At 40.8% G+C, this 15,911-nt stretch overlaps 1 protein-coding gene across 1 annotated transcript in view; it reads left to right on the top strand.

Moving 5' to 3' along the window:
* Window positions 1-15,911, top strand: part of SH2B2 (SH2B adaptor protein 2) — a 131,102-nt gene that overhangs the window by 95,484 nt on the left and 19,707 nt on the right. Inside the window, exons 3-5 of the mRNA XM_089683745.1 lie at window positions 7,406-7,507; window positions 14,160-14,251; window positions 15,724-15,818. Of these exons, the coding sequence (XP_089539871.1) occupies window positions 7,406-7,507; window positions 14,160-14,251; window positions 15,724-15,818 (289 nt within the window). The remainder of the gene's footprint in view (window positions 1-7,405; window positions 7,508-14,159; window positions 14,252-15,723; window positions 15,819-15,911) is intronic.

Raw genomic sequence — 15,911 nt, 5'->3', positions numbered from 1 at the left:
CCGTGTTTCTCCTTAGTTAAAGTGGTAGTAAAGTCGGTTTTTGTACTATAATAAGGCTTACCTGTAAGGCTTACCTAAGCGTGCACCGCTTAGGAGATAATTACCTCTGTAGAGCAATGGTGCATACGCTCTGAAGGAGCAGCATGCCTGTGTCATTCCTTCAGAGCTATTTGCTATAAAAAGTGACTCCCGACGTCATCATGGCTCGGTGCCCTTGAACCTGGAAAGAGGATGGGTGAAGATGGAAGTTCTGTCAGCGGTGATAGCACACCACTGGAGAGCTTCGTTTTAAGGGAAATTTCACATAATGTTTTAGTATGCAATGTATACTAGCACGTTATGCCTTTTGTCTTCCAGTTTTTTTTGTTTTGTTTTTTTTTAAAAGGTTGCAGTTTACTATCGTGTTCAAACATTATAGGACAGCCAGTATCATTATGGTTATCATTGCTGTCATAACTCTAATTCATATCTACAGCACTGCTCCCTTGTAGTATACTGACTATGCTGACAGCTGTCCTGCTGCCTGTCCTTGATTTAGGTGAATTAATTGTTAAGATCAATGTCAGGTGTTGTCACAATTGACACTGCAAGCTGCTATAAAGAGAGCTAAGGGGCCCCATCAGAATCTTGCTATGGGGCCATGATTCTATCTAACGAAAAATTGGCTTACACATGAACATCTGGTAATATTGGTTACACTGATATATATATAAAAAAGTGTATGTGTATATATATATATATATATATATATATATATATATATATATATATATATATATATATATACACACATACATATATATATATATATATACACACACACACAAACATTACTGCCAAAAACTAATTCCAAGGGGTTCACATACTTTTACATTTTGTTTTGGATACATTTGTGAATTGAAGAATTTTGTATCATCATATTTGTTATGTTGAACCGATTCATTTTCCAAATTCGTTTTGTATCTTCGGCATTTGTTTCTTTTCATTTGGAATAGATGGTCGTTAAGGAGGAGGCAGCCGCTCACAATGATAGAATCCCACTGACAGCAGAACGTTAATAAAACAAGTGCCGACATTACAATTTAATAAAAAAAAAAAAAAAAAGGGTTGGGGACCCTTCGGGTCTGGTATGGATTTTGGGTATGGATTTTGGGGGGAACCCCACTCCAAAATAACAAAAAAATGGCATGGGGCCCACCCAAAATCCGTACTAGATTCTTATCCAGGCATGCAGCCTAGCAGGTCAGGAAAGAGCAGGGGGGTTCATAATAATTGACACTTGATTTACATTGGGGGACGCTTTTATTTATTTTTATAAAGAACTTGTCAAAAAACTGTCTTTGTGTTTTTATTTACATTTGACTTTATTTGGTGAATGAGTAGGGGGGATGGGATCTGGGGGCCCCCTTGTTAAAGGGAGCTTCCAGGTTCCAATAAGTCACCCCACCCTTGCACCCCCACAACCACCGTCCCAGGATCGTGGGGAAGAGGCCCTTATCCTCATCAAAATGGCGACAAGTTGCTTTGGGGGAGCCGCCCTCTCCCAAAGCATCCCCCCAATGTTGTGGGCATGTGGCTGGTATGGTTTAGGAGGCGGGTGCTCGCTTGTCACCCCTTCCTTTTTCCTGCTGCATGCTCAGATAAGAGTATGGTATTGATTTTGTAAGGGACTCCATGCCATTTAAAAAAACACTTCTGGTGTGTTGGTTTAGTTTATGGTTGTTAAGGACACAGCGGCCTCCTGCTCCTTAACAACCAGCTATTCTCAACTAAACAAATGAAAAGAATGCATTTGTTAATTTCGTTATAACTTTTTTTTTCGGATTTGTTGATGATCATTACTGTGTTCATTTGGAAATTCAGATACATCCTAATCTCCAAAAATCACATTTTTGTCCAAAAAACAAATCGTAATGAAGCTAAACGCACATGTCTAGCTTTGACTCTGGCACTAAGCCTCACCCAACTACCACCACACACCTGCTATGTCTAAGGCTGGCTATACACTAGTAGATTTTAGAAAAAATGTTTTTATGAATATTAGTCCAAAAATTCTTTGTACTTTTGATGAGTGAACTAATGTCATTTAACAGTACTTCAAAATATCATTTGCTTTTAACAATTGATTTTGGAATAAATGTGATTACCTAAATGAAAATTACATTCACTGTTAGAAATTTGTCTTTTTGAGAAAAATTTTCCATCCTGCTCCTTCGAAATGTACACAGTTGTGGGGTGGCTGCAGAGTGGCCCCATTCCCTTAACGGGTTGCGTTCGGCAGGTAGTACTGGCCGCTGTAAGTGACATGGCTTATAATTCCTGCTGTGACTGTGAACAAAACATTGCGGCTGTTGCATGCATGTATGCATTTGCAGCTAGAGGGTCATCGATTTGGGGGGGGTGTAAAGCTTTACTGCCCCCCCAATGCTAGTGTGAATGAGCCCTAATAACATATAGCCAGCCTAATGCATGTACTCTTCATTGCCAGCAAAGCGCTGTCAGTGGGCGGAGGTTGGCGTCAGGTAGTTTATAGCCACGTACAGCAGGTTGAAACATTAGAGATCCCATTTACAAGAAGGCTGACATTTCCTTGTTATCAGCACTCTTTAAATAGCCAACTATTGTTTATTTGGTTTAAAATGTATTATCTTTGATGATCTGTTTGGCTCTTACATTATGGCTTCATTTCCTAAGTGCCTTTTACATGGCAGTCCAACACTAGAACTACTCAATGTATGTATACAGCTGTATGAGAGCACAGGCGAGCAAAATAGACTTTCCCCTGCACAAAGAAATAGAGCCCAAATATTCAAATTGCTTGTCTTGGCATCAGCTGCACTTCTCCGAGCCATATACGCTCACCCTTACTTTCCTTTGTGGTTGGGCTAATTGATATGGGTGGGAGTACCATGAACTTAATGGCAGCCTTAACAAATGGAGGCGAAGAGACAACCCTGCTATTTACATTTCAAAGTAAAAACCTGTTTAATCTCCCTTGTCTGCCAGATCATTAAGGAAATGTTATGGTTCTATCTAGTGGAATATTCACCTTGTTTAATACGTATCTTAATACAAATAGAAAGACCTAATTAGATTAAACTTTAGAAATATACCCATAATAATCGCACACTATTATTTTATAATACTGAGTCTGATTTATTAGAAGTGGAAGAAATGGGAACTAACAGTGATACCCAGGGCCACCCTTCAGATTTCAGCTGTTGTTCCAGATGGGAAAATGCAAAACACTCATACGGACAATACAGATTTCATAAACAAGACCCAGTGTTTTATTTAAACAGGAAAAATAGACTATCATTAATAATCATCTTAATGACAAGCCTTTTTACAGCTGAACCACAGGTAACTTAAAAAATTAAATTGATACAGTTATATATTCATCATTAAATCATTCATAATAGAAATCATTAATCATTTTTTATTGTAACTAGTGCAAGTACCTGAATTTTGCTTCTTTCATGCTTCTTGTAATGCCCTATACAGCAGTAGGGAGGGGCAGTAATAGTTGCAGATTATATGTATTGCATACACATAGTTACATAGTTAGTCTGGCTGAAAAAAGACGAAAGTCCATCCAGTTCAACCATAGAAAAAAAAAGTTATAATCCTATAACCACAATTAATCCACAGGAAGGCAAAAAGACCCAGCAAAGCATGATCCAATTTGCTCCTGCAGGGACAAAAATCCTTGCTGATCCCCAGAGAGGCAATTGGATATTCCCTGGATCAACTTTACCTATAAATGTTAGTATCCAGTTATATTCTGTGTATCCAAGAAAGAATCCAGAACTTTTTTAAAGCAATCCACTGAGCTGACCAGAACCAACTCTTGAGGGAATCTATTCCACATTTTCACAGCTCTTACTGTGAAGAAACCTTTCGTATTTGGAGATTAAATTTCTTTTCCTCCAGACGTAAAGAGTGCCCCCTTGTCCTCTGTGATGACCTCATGGTGAATAGCTCTACACCGAGTTCACTATATGAACCACTGATGTATTTATACATGTTGATCATATCCCCCCTTAATCTCCTCTTCTCAAGAGAGAATAAATTCAGTTCCTCTAATCTTTCCTCATAGCTGAGCTCCTCCATGCCTCTTATCAGTTTAGTTGGCCTTCTCTGTACTTTCTCCAGTTCCCCAATGTTCTTTTTGTGATTTGGTGGCAAAAATTGAACTGCATATTCCAGATGAGGTGATACTAATGATTTGTACAGGGGTAATATGATATCTCTCTCTCTGGAGTCTATACCTCTTTTAATACAAGAGAGGATTTTGCACGCTTTAGAAACTGCAGCTTGGCTGCATGCCATTATTAAGCTTGTGATCTACCAGAACTCCCAGATCCTTCTCCTCCATTGATTCCCCTAGTTGTACCCCCTCCCCCCACATACACATGAACTGACAAGGAACATTCTGAGAAGAGCAGAGAGAAGAAAGATTGCCTTTCCATCTGTTGTTCCTTTGTTGTCCAATCACAGGTTGGGTGTAAGGAGGTAACCAAGCTGTATTTCTTATAGTGGTTGTAAACTGTTACATACTGTAAATTCAGTGAAGTGACTGGCCTCAAGGGATACACAGAGATTAAACAAAACTCCCTACATAAGTTGTGCCTGTTTATCTGCAGTCTTCTTTTCTCTACAGCCCCTCAAAGTGCATAATTCATACAGCTCGTCTGAGCTGTCAGAAAACGGGACTGGGAGCTGAAGTTGCACTGTGCAGGTCTCATTGAGAGCTAATTGGAGGGAAAGAACACACCCCTTCACACAGGAACAGAGCTGAGGCTGTCAATGACAGGCTGTATGCTGGAGTTCCCTCCCCTGTCACCTTTTTATCTATGGTGTCAGGAAAACTTGTCAAAAGTTATTTATGCTGATAGCAGAGGAACATGGCAGCAGACAGAAATGACACTTAGTGCTCTGGACTCAGACATGTATACACAAGTACATATTTCACTTCAGAGGTGTACAACTACTTGAGCTCTCAAAGGTTTTACCTTCTTCATGACCAGGCCATTTTTTGCTATTCAGTACTGCACTACTTTAACTGGCAATTGCTTGGTCATGCAACACTGCACATCAATGAAATTTTTTTACACAAATAGATCTTTGTTTTGGTGGTATTTGATCACCGTTGTGGGTTTTTTTTATCTAAATGGAAAAAGTCTGACTTTTTTTGTAAAAAAAACATTTTCTACTTTCTGTTATAAAACATATCCAATAAAAATTTAAAAAAAATCAAATTTCTTCAGAAATTTAGGCCAAAATGTATTCTGCTACAGGTCTTTGGTAAAAAAAAAATTCCAATAAGTGCATATTAATTGGTTTGTATGAAATTTATAGCATCTACAAACTATAGTATATATGTTAGAAAATTGATCAGTCCTGATGTACTGACAGCCTATCTTATTTCTTGAGGCCCTAAAATGTCAGGACAGTACAAATGCCCCCCATATGACCCCTTTTAAGAAAGAAGACAGTCCAGAGTATTTAGTAAGAGGAATGGCGAGTTATTTTTAGTTAATGTTTCTCACAATTTGTTTGAAAATAAAGAAATTAAATAAAATGTTTCCACAATATTTTTTACATACAGTCAACAGTGCAGTACAGCATCATCATAAGACTGGTGTCGTGGTGATCAAGGATATTGGCTAGTGATCATATGTAAAGAAAAAAAAAAGTTAATTTTTTTACATTTTTTTCATACTGTGACCAGAGCAGTACAGTGTGATCATAGTACACTGTACTACCCTTGGGAAGTGATCAGAATTCTTTTTAAACTATGATTTCTTGTTACAGTGATAATTACTTTAACAGCATTCAGTTGAACTGTCATGAATGGCTTTCATTCATGACTCAGTGTTTACTATTGTGATTCTGTGATTGGCCACAGTTATCACATGGTACAGGTTGCTGTGATTGACCCAGGTACCATGTGATCACTGTGACCAATCACCGATCCTACACAGTATTAAACAATGATGTCATGAATGGATTCTATTCATGCCTGTTGTTTACTAGGTGACATGTGATTGCTGTAATTGGTCAAGTGATCACAGCAGCCTGATACCAAACACTACGATCTGCTGTGACCCTAAGAGGTGTGCATGATGCATGTGAGCAGGATGACGGACCAGCATGTTGTCCGGGAAAACCAGAGCTGCAATATTACTACTGCTGGTCAGCAAGTGGTTAAACAAACAAACAAACAATCATGCTTGCCTCTGTGGCCTCAGCATCAGTCCTATGCTGCACCTGTCTTCTGCCAGCTCTAAGACAGAGAACTGAGCGATTACATGACCACTGATCGCTCAGTTCTGGGTCTTCACTGACAAAGATCTGGCTCTATGTTATCAGCCGACTTGATTCTGTGTCACAGCACTGCAGAACTTAGGTCACTCTTGTCACTTCTGTGACCAATGAGAGAAGTATGACCAAAAGAGCTTTGGCCATACTTCTCCTTCAATGATAAAAAATAGAAATAATAGCTAAGAGGAAGAAGTCAATTCTTGACTATCTGCAGATGTCATCTTACCCAGGAATGGCTGCATTGTGAAAGCCTCTCCTGCTATGTAATACATTTGGGAATTAGTATTTGTCAATAATAGTGACAGAGGGAGCAGTGGCACAGAGGAGCTGAATGTAGGACATCTTAGAAACTTTGTTGGAGTTTTTTATACTTGCAAGGTCTTTAAAGGGATAAAACATGAAAAAATGTATTGCAGAGATGTTCTGCATATATCTTTTTTGCCTTGACAAAATGTATGGAGTGATTTTTTTTTATTGCATTATTTAAAAAGCATACTAGCTGCTCAGTCAAGAAAAAAACAGACACTACAGGGCCAATCTAAACAGTTGTGCACCATATGTTTTGCACAGTAACCGTATACCTATCTGACAATCATTTAAAAAATGACTTTCAGGCAGATTCCACATTAAGGACTCATTTTCACTTGTGTCGATCTGTGGAGGATCGCTATTCATAGGCTGTTTGATTGTTTTAACATCTAAAAGCTTGCACCATTTCATCATGTCCCCGTTCAGTTAAATGGGTCGCATTGAGTGGAAGATGGTGCCTGCCGAGCATGACAGTGGGGATAAATTTTGCTGCGCCACAGCAAATGTACACCCCTGTCTGCTGCCTTCGCAGCCTAAGGGGGAGTGATTGGGGGCTGCTAAAAATGGGGCATGTAAACAAGGCCTAAGGGCAATTTTTTTTTTTTTGTAAATGTCCAGTGGGACATTTAAATAAAAAAATTAGCCCGAAGTTAGACTTCAAAGAATTCTGCTTCTCATGTTTTTTTCTGTTATAATTAACCATACTAATTATTATCAGTTATGGCAACATGCATAAGTAATTTTTGATTTGTTAAATTTTCTTTTACAGTCCTCGAAACCTAAAGTAAGCATTCCACTCTCTGCAATTATCGAGGTCCGCACTACAATGCCGCTGGAAATGCCTGACAAGGACAACACATTTGTTCTAAAGGTATATTTATTGATTTCAGGTACTTATATAGTGCCGTCAATTTATGCATTGCTATTGTTCATTCACATCAGTCCCTAACCCTCAAGGAGTGTACAATCTAAGGTCCCTAATTCACATTCATACATACTAGGGTCAATTTAGACAGGAGCCAGTTGACCTACCAGCATGTCTTTAGAGTGGGGGAGCAGGCCTATACGGGCACAGGGAGAACATGCAAACTCCAGGCAGGTGGTGCCGTGGGTGGGATTCGAGCAGGCGACCCTGGTGCTGCCAGGCGGAAGTGCTAACCATTTAGCCACTGTACTGCCCCCATATGCTATTTCAAACTACATTGTTACATGCACATTCCAATAAAATTTGTATCTGTTGCTGAATAACCAAAAAAAATGCATTTCCTCAGTCCATGCAAAATTTTTGGGTTCTAGCACTTCCAGGGCATCCAAATATCAACCAAAACCAATGCACACAATTGTTCCACCCATTGTACTGAATGAACAGGATGCTCATCCCTAGAAGAGCTGGGTGGGAGTGACCCCCTTCATTCAACACATGGAAACATGGGGTTTATTTACTAAAGCGGAAGAACGCAAAATCTGACTCACTGCTGCATAGAAACCAATCAGCTTCCAGGTTTTATTGCCAAAGCTTAACTGAACAAGCTGATGTTAGAAGCTGATTGGTTTCCTTGCAGAAGTGAGCCTGATTTTGCACTCTCCAGCTTTAGTAAATAAACCCCACAGTGTCTTTGTTTGTGGATGTATACTGCTCTATGTTGCTATTTTTCACAAATTGATAAAAAAAAATATAGCTGGAGGATCTTTCAGTAACTTTACATGTCATGAACGAAAGGCAGCAAGGGCACTGACTTTTGTAAATGCAGTAGATTTTAACAATGATAGTTTACAGACTTAAAGTGGTTGTAAAGGCTCAAGGTTTTTTACCTGCATGCATTTTATGCATGAAGGTAAAAAAACCTTCTCTGTGCAGCATTCCCCTCAGTCCCCCCCTAATGCTCACCTAAGCCTCCTCTCTGTACTGGAGTCTCGGCTATCCCAGGACTCATTGGCTGAGACAGAAGCGGGTGCTCTTGGCTCCCACTGCTGTCAATCACAGCCAGAGAGCCAATGAGAAGAGAGGGGGGATGGGGCCAAGATGCAATTCCGTGTGTGAATGGATGGAGCAGTGGGTGCCCCCATAGCAAGCTTTTTGCTGTGGGGGCACCCGACAAGAAGGAGGGGCTAGGAGCGCCGGCAGGGGACCCAATAAGAGGAGGATCCAGGCTGCTCTGTGCAAAACCACTGCACACAGCAGGTATGTATAGACATGTTTTTTATTGAAAAAAAAAAGCCTTTTAGAATCACTTTACTGTTTACAGACAAGTTACAATTACAAATTTACTGAAGGAAAATACACTGTGCACTTTGCAAAGTGCAGCTGCAAAGAGCACAGTTCATTGCCCTTAGTAAATCAACCCCTGAAGGTTTTACTTTAAATAACAATCATGTTATACTTACCTGCTCTGGGCAGTGGTCTTGGGTCCCCCACTGGCACTCCTGGCTCCTCAGCTTGCTCTGGGGGTCTCGTGCATGCCTGCTTCCAAGCCGCATCTGAGTGTGTCTATAAGACTCAGAGTCTGGCTCGCCCACCATCCTCACTGGCTGTGATGGACTGCTTTTTGTAAGCCAATGAGGAGGGAGAGACCCAGGAGAGCCTGGGTCAAGATCAGGCTCGGGTAAGTATTGGGGGGGGGGATGATTTTCATTTTCGTGTATAGAATGCGAGAAGGTAAAAAACCTTCAGCTTTTAGAGACACATTAAGGGTGACAGCAAGGGCTAGGCTGTGTCATACAGCCAGCAACAGAAACACTACTGTGCAGCTACAAGTATTTAAACAATTGTGTTGTCAATGAGCCAGAACATGTACTGTATGTCTGATCAAGGATGATTTAGGTGTCTTAAGCAAGCCATAGACGCTGCAATTTTCTTTCCTGCAACCATGGGTTGCACAAAAAAATTTGCTCATCAACACAGTCCCTCCCACAAAGCTATTGTGTTCTGGCAGCATGGAGCCTTCCCTGCTGGCAGAACACAATGATTACTGCTGGTTGCTACAGCTGCTGGCAGTAATCGCATGCAAAAGAATTCTACATGCTAGTTGTACTGAAGTCAACTGATGGATCGACTTCAGTTCAACCAGCCTGCCCATAGATGGATCGAATCTTGTCCGGTGCTTGCTAAACCGGCCAAGATTCAATCCATCTATGGATGGCTTTAAGTTGGTCATACATTGATTTTTTTTTTTTTTATCATCCTCCCATCCACACAAACGAGGTGGATGAAAGAATCCTCCCTGCTGAGCTGTTGTCTTCTGACAGCAGTGACTTCTCTGCTGCCAGTATATAATGATCAACACTGCAGCAGACCAACTGAAAAGTTTCCAACAGTTTCGTTCGAGAGAAGTCAATCATTAGATTGAAACAGCTTTTGTTTCCTTTTTTTTTTTACATCCCCTCCTTTATTTTCACCTAACGATTCTGCCAGTAGCACCATTCCTTCCCTAAAGTAACAAGACTCACTCACTGCCCTCTATCTGTGCAGTATCAGCGTGGTCACTTTAGGCCAGGGGTGGGCAAACTTTTTGACTTGAGGGCCGCAATGGGTTCATATATTGGACCCGGGGGCCGGACCAAGAGTAGATGAATGATGTGTATGTGTCATCCATAGTAAGTATAGTAATATTCCCCCATAGTAAGCATAGTAATTAATCCCCCATATAGTAATTCATCCCCCATAATAATTCATCCCCCATATAGTAATTCATCCCCCATATAGTAATTCATCCCCCATATAGTAATTCTGTCCCCCTCGACGTATCTGCGCATGTGCCAGTTTCAGGCATTAGCAGCCGATCGGCGATCTCCGGCACATGCGCAGATACGTCGAGGGGGACAGATCCTCATAGGAGACAGATTTTCATGCTACACCGGTCTTCAGGGCGGACTGTGAGAGGAGCCTAGCGGGAGCCTAGCTCCGCGGGCCGGATTAAAAGGTCCGCCGGGCCGTAGTTTGCCCATTGCTGCTTTAGGCTGTCTGAATTACATTGACACTGGAGTTCTGACAAGATCAATAGGTTTTTTTGTAATAGAAGAAAATGTTCTTAGCCTGACAAAAAGAAAATAAATGCAGCCTCACCTAAGGGATAGTAATTTTTTTCTTGGGTTTAGATGTTTTGTTTTCATCAAGCTGTTTATGGACAATATGCCATACTGTCTGTACAATATCCTGACTGTTATCAATTAGACATCAGAGCACGCTGGTGAAAAACAAGATAATCTGTTTATTATTCCCTCTCTGCCTGTACTGTCTGTACATCATGTATATGTGCAATAAGTGATAATATGGGTATACCACGTAGTGTTCACAGTCTAGGTCATTAACGTAACAGCAAGCACTTGTTTTGTTTCTACCATTAGACGTTCTATAAATCATGACCTACGTTATCAGGATAAATAAAATGTGTGAACCTCTGACAGCCAGCGATTCAGGAGAGAGATGTGGACCTTGCATACTGGACCGGGATAAAGTTTCTGATGTTGATGAAGCAGAGACTTGGCAGCGTCTATCGGTGCTTAGCACCTAGGGACTTAGGGCCAGACATGCCAGCCGCACTATAGTTCACCAGCCAGGTCTTTGGTGAGCAGAGGAATGGTCACATACTGGCATTTCCTGATGTGTGAAAGAGCCTCAACAAATCTTCAGGGTGAAATAAGGATAAGCCAGACCACAAAAACCTTCATCAGAAAATTAACATGCATAAGATATCCAACATGTAAACACACAGACTGAAATATATCTGCTGGCTGCATAGTATGTTATGTGATGATATTATGAATATTAATACAGCAGCTACTACTTCTACTACTATTACTACAAATAGAAAAAAAGAAAAACTTGTCTGAATGCAGACAGAGGTCGTCAGTGTTGGGACCCTGTAAATCTGAGGCCTAATCTGAATGTGGAATGTTGGACCTAAATGTGGAGTTTATTGACTATATATTGCTGTCCTCCTATGTCAATAAAATCACAGCACAGGAAGCCATGTGTCAGGCCCATCTGCGTCGTCCCAGTGAGGCTAGATTGAATCTGATCTCTAAAAATAGGTTTTTTTTTATACATTTGGCAAATCAATAGTATGATCTGCCCAGTCCCTGATTGCAGGATCTGGTATAAAAACTCTTGATGGTCACTAAATAAATGTATATTCCTCCTGCGCTTTATGGAGTACCTATAATCACAAGCTGCTAGCACTCAAAACTGATACCTTATACAGTGAACAGAACTAAATAAATCGTATAGTGCAGCGCTACAGAAATACAATACCAATAACTCATATAACATTCAAATATACAGAGACATAGATGAATGATCAAAACAGATGCCACACGTGCTCTTGTAATATACGTACAAGTAGGTGGGTGATTTATAGTCCTGTTCCTACTTCAGAACTGGTAATTTAGTAGTCACTACACATGTGCGATAACATATACTGGTCCCCTTATGTCACACTCCACAGGCATGATTGGTGAATATACAGTGGTGACCAAACAAATAAAGTAATATTTCTCTTAATGCAACAATTCGTAAATAAATATTCATACTCCACTTGGGATCAATTCATGCAAGCAGTGATAACACAGATGTTGTCCAGTGATTGTGTCAGCACACTCCGCCTGTGACTAGATTGCCCCCTCACCTTAACTCTGCGACCCAATGGGCCAAGATCACTGAAGGATCTTGCTCCAATAATGGTAGGTATCCTCAGCAGACCTTCCATGGACCCCTCAACAGGTGGGTAAGTATTCAGGACTCTCTGGGTACTGACATCAGCTAATTATACCACTCATAAACCATGATGAGTGAAGAAAAAATCCTTCATTGTGTAGTAATGAAGTATGAGGATACCTACTATTATTGGAGCAAGATCCTTCAGTGATCTTAAAGGCGTGATGGCCCATTGGGTCGCAGATTTAAGGTGAGGGGTCAATCTAGCCACAGGAGGAGTGTGTTGACACCATCACTGGAGTACGAATATTTATTTATGAACTGTTGCATTAAGAGAAATATTACTTTGTTTGGTCACCACTGTATATTCACCAATCACGCCTGTGGAGTGTGACATAAGGGGACCAGTTTATGTTATCACACATGTGTAGTGACTACTAAATTACCAGTTCTGAAGTAGGAACAGGACTATAGATCACCCACCTACTTGCACGTATATTACAAGAGCATGTGTGGCATCTGTTTTGATCATTCATCTATGTCTCTGTATATTTGAATGTTAGGAGTTATTGGTATTGTATTTCTGTAGCGCTGCACTATAAGATTTATTTAGTTCTTGATGCTTTTTGAGTGGTAGAGGACTTTAAAATTAGCATTAGAAAAAGTTTTAGTTAGAGCAGTTTTGCTCTCCAAACTGTGCCCCGGGGACCAGATGTAGCCCTTTCCTTGCCTTTATCTGGTCCTTGGGGCACAATTCCTGTCACTGATACCCACAATTGTGCACTATTGCTATCACTGACCCTATCAATGGTGCACTATTCATTCCTCTGACACCAATGATGGGGCACTATTCCTACCATCGACACCAACGGCAGGGCATTATTCTTCCCACTGACACCAGTGATGGGACACTATTGCTTCCTCTAATACCAACAATGGGGCACTATTCCTCCCAATGACACCAATGATGGGGCACTAATTCTTCCCCTGATACCAATAATGGGGCAATATTTGTCCCACTAATACCAATGATGGGGCTTTTTTTTTACTCCCAGTGACACCAGGGCATTTTCTACCCACAATGGCCACAGTCTGGCCTCCATAAAGTCTGAAGGACAGTAAACTGGCCCTTTGTTTAGAAAGTTTGGAGACCCCTGTACTATTAAATGTAAATGTAGAGGTAAATGTAAAATGCCAAGCTCTCGCACTTGAAAATATGTTCCATTATCTGATACCAGCCATTCTCAACTAGGGTTCTTCCAGAGTTTTCCAGGGCTTCTTTGAGCTGCGACTAATTAACCTTCATATCTGATGGTGCTTGCATAGTCCTGGGGGCCAATGCTGCTTGGCAAAGCCACAAATTATCTTTTTAGCTGTCTGTAAGGATGGATTCTGACCACCACTGTAAGCATTGCCGCCGGTGCCCTTTGTCGGTCAGCAGTGGCTCCAGGGGAGAAGAGAAAACGCTCAACAGCAGCTGAGAAATCCAGGAATAGTCACATCTCCCATAGGCTCCCATGTCCCAGCCGTTGTCGGTGCGCCCTCCTCTCCCCTGCAGCCACTTTTGACTGACACAGGAGAGCCCGATCATGTAACCAGACCAGAGCAGGCTGAAAATAGGTAAGTAGATAGATTTTGTTTTTTACACAGGTTAGACAGCATAGGTAGCAGGAAGGGGAAGGTATCTTAAATACTACTTATTGCAGCTTAATGAATCCCATCCTTCTTATAATAGGCAGCTGAGATCTGATGGTAATTTTAATGTCACAACAGGATTTAACATGTTGACTGCACTGGTTTTTAATTGTACATGAAAAGTTATAATCATTATTATTAATGTAATTTATATATGTAAACGTTTGTTTTGTAGGTAGAAAATAGTGCAGAATATATCTTAGAAACTATTGACTCTCTCCAGAAACATTCTTGGGTTGCTGACATACAGGATTGCATTGATCCTGGGTAAGTAGTTTTTAACGTGCATATGAAAGTCTGATTAGCTCAAGTCAGATCATTTCACTAACTCCTCTGCGGTGCAAGTGAAAGGAATTTAAAGGATAGATTCACCTTTTGAACACGTTACATCTGTGTTTAGGGTGTGACAGCAGGCAGGGATTTTTCTCTCCCGCAGCCACTGTCACATTTAAAACTGACATGGCTATGATCTGTGAATGAATAAACTACAAGTCTTGTCTGCCACCATGGTAGACAGACTTGAAGTTTCAACGGACGGCGAACATGCTGATCAGCACTTCAGTCGCACTTCCTACTGCTCTCAAGCTTATATCCTGCACAGAGATGTAGGCAGTGTCTGCAGGAGCCTGACAATGCACCAGGGATCCACTGGTCACAGGTACAATGCTCTGCAGGCTCCAGTGAAAAAATGAATCATTAAGCATTTTCATACCTGCAAAAGTAAGTGCATTTAATTTTTTGTTTTCATAAAAGTGAACCTATCCTTTTATTTGTCTTCAATATTTTTATATGGGTGGAACTGTTTTGACTGCAAAGAGCCCTGTGTTTGTTATTAAAAAATGGAAAAGTCTTGAAATTGTACTCTAATTTGGGGGGATTTGTAAACTTGATCAAATATGCCTTAGGACATAAGCATTTTTATTTTGATACAGATGAACCCCTTTTACACAATACATAACCCTGTATGTGAGTTTCCAAAGTTTCAGCTGCATTCAGTCTGCATTTTGGGTATTCTTCCCTGGACACATACTAAGTGTTAGTGCCACTCAGTACACCATCCAGCCACAGCAGCTTCCATTCTCTCATAGAGTTTTACAGGCTTCTGACAGCAGGGCTGGATGGTGTAAATGTGCCTTCCACCTACACAAAAAAGCCAGGATCTCATGCCCAGGGGCTAAACTTCTAGTGTACTGTACATGAGGCCTAAGGCTTGGTGCTCTCTGCAGTTGGCACTCAGCAACAGGCTGGTATGTGTTTCTCTTCAGTCCACATGGGGACACATAAATAGGGGTGTGTCTGTTTCTCTGCTATGCCAGCACAGACTACTGCAGTGTGAGGGAGGAAGCAGCATGTTCACTGAGGGAAAAATATATTTTAAGTCATTTACAAGAAAGTCAGTAACAAATTGTAATATGTGGGGACACAGGATTATAAAGAGATAAAAATTTGCAAGACTTCAGTTGGGCAAACTGCAGTAAAACTAGCACAAGTCAGAGTGGGATCCATTTTTTCCTGGATGTAAGCTGGTGTTCATCAGTATAGTCAGGGTCTTCTGCTTGGTTATGAAGTCAGAGGTGAAAACACAAATACACAGGATACAAGGTAATGAAGTCTATATTGTGGGTCCCTATCCCTTTATTTTCATTTAGCTGGTACATTAGCATGCTTAGTTAGACAAAGTTATCTGTTAAAAAAACTCTTAAAATATAACATGGCTAACACTAACTGTCTTCTTGCAGGGATAGTGGGGATGACATAGAACTTTCTTCTTGTGAGCAGGGAGCATGTCTACCTGGCCGAGCTTCATCATGTAGCTGTGAGTTTCTTGCTGAAGGTAAGCAGTACACACTACCCAGCAGGGTGAACAAAAAAAAACATGACAGCTCAGGAGGAGCCGCTGTACTAACTATCCGATGTTAGTACAGCG

Source organism: Staurois parvus, unplaced genomic scaffold (genome assembly GCF_062004578.1).
Source record: "Staurois parvus isolate SC_StPar_1 unplaced genomic scaffold, SC_StPar_1.0 ptg000321l, whole genome shotgun sequence".
In the NCBI taxonomy this organism is placed as follows: domain Eukaryota; kingdom Metazoa; phylum Chordata; class Amphibia; order Anura; family Ranidae; genus Staurois; species Staurois parvus.
Note: the sequence above shows the minus strand (reverse complement) of the source record. Positions and strands in the feature narration are given on the sequence as shown.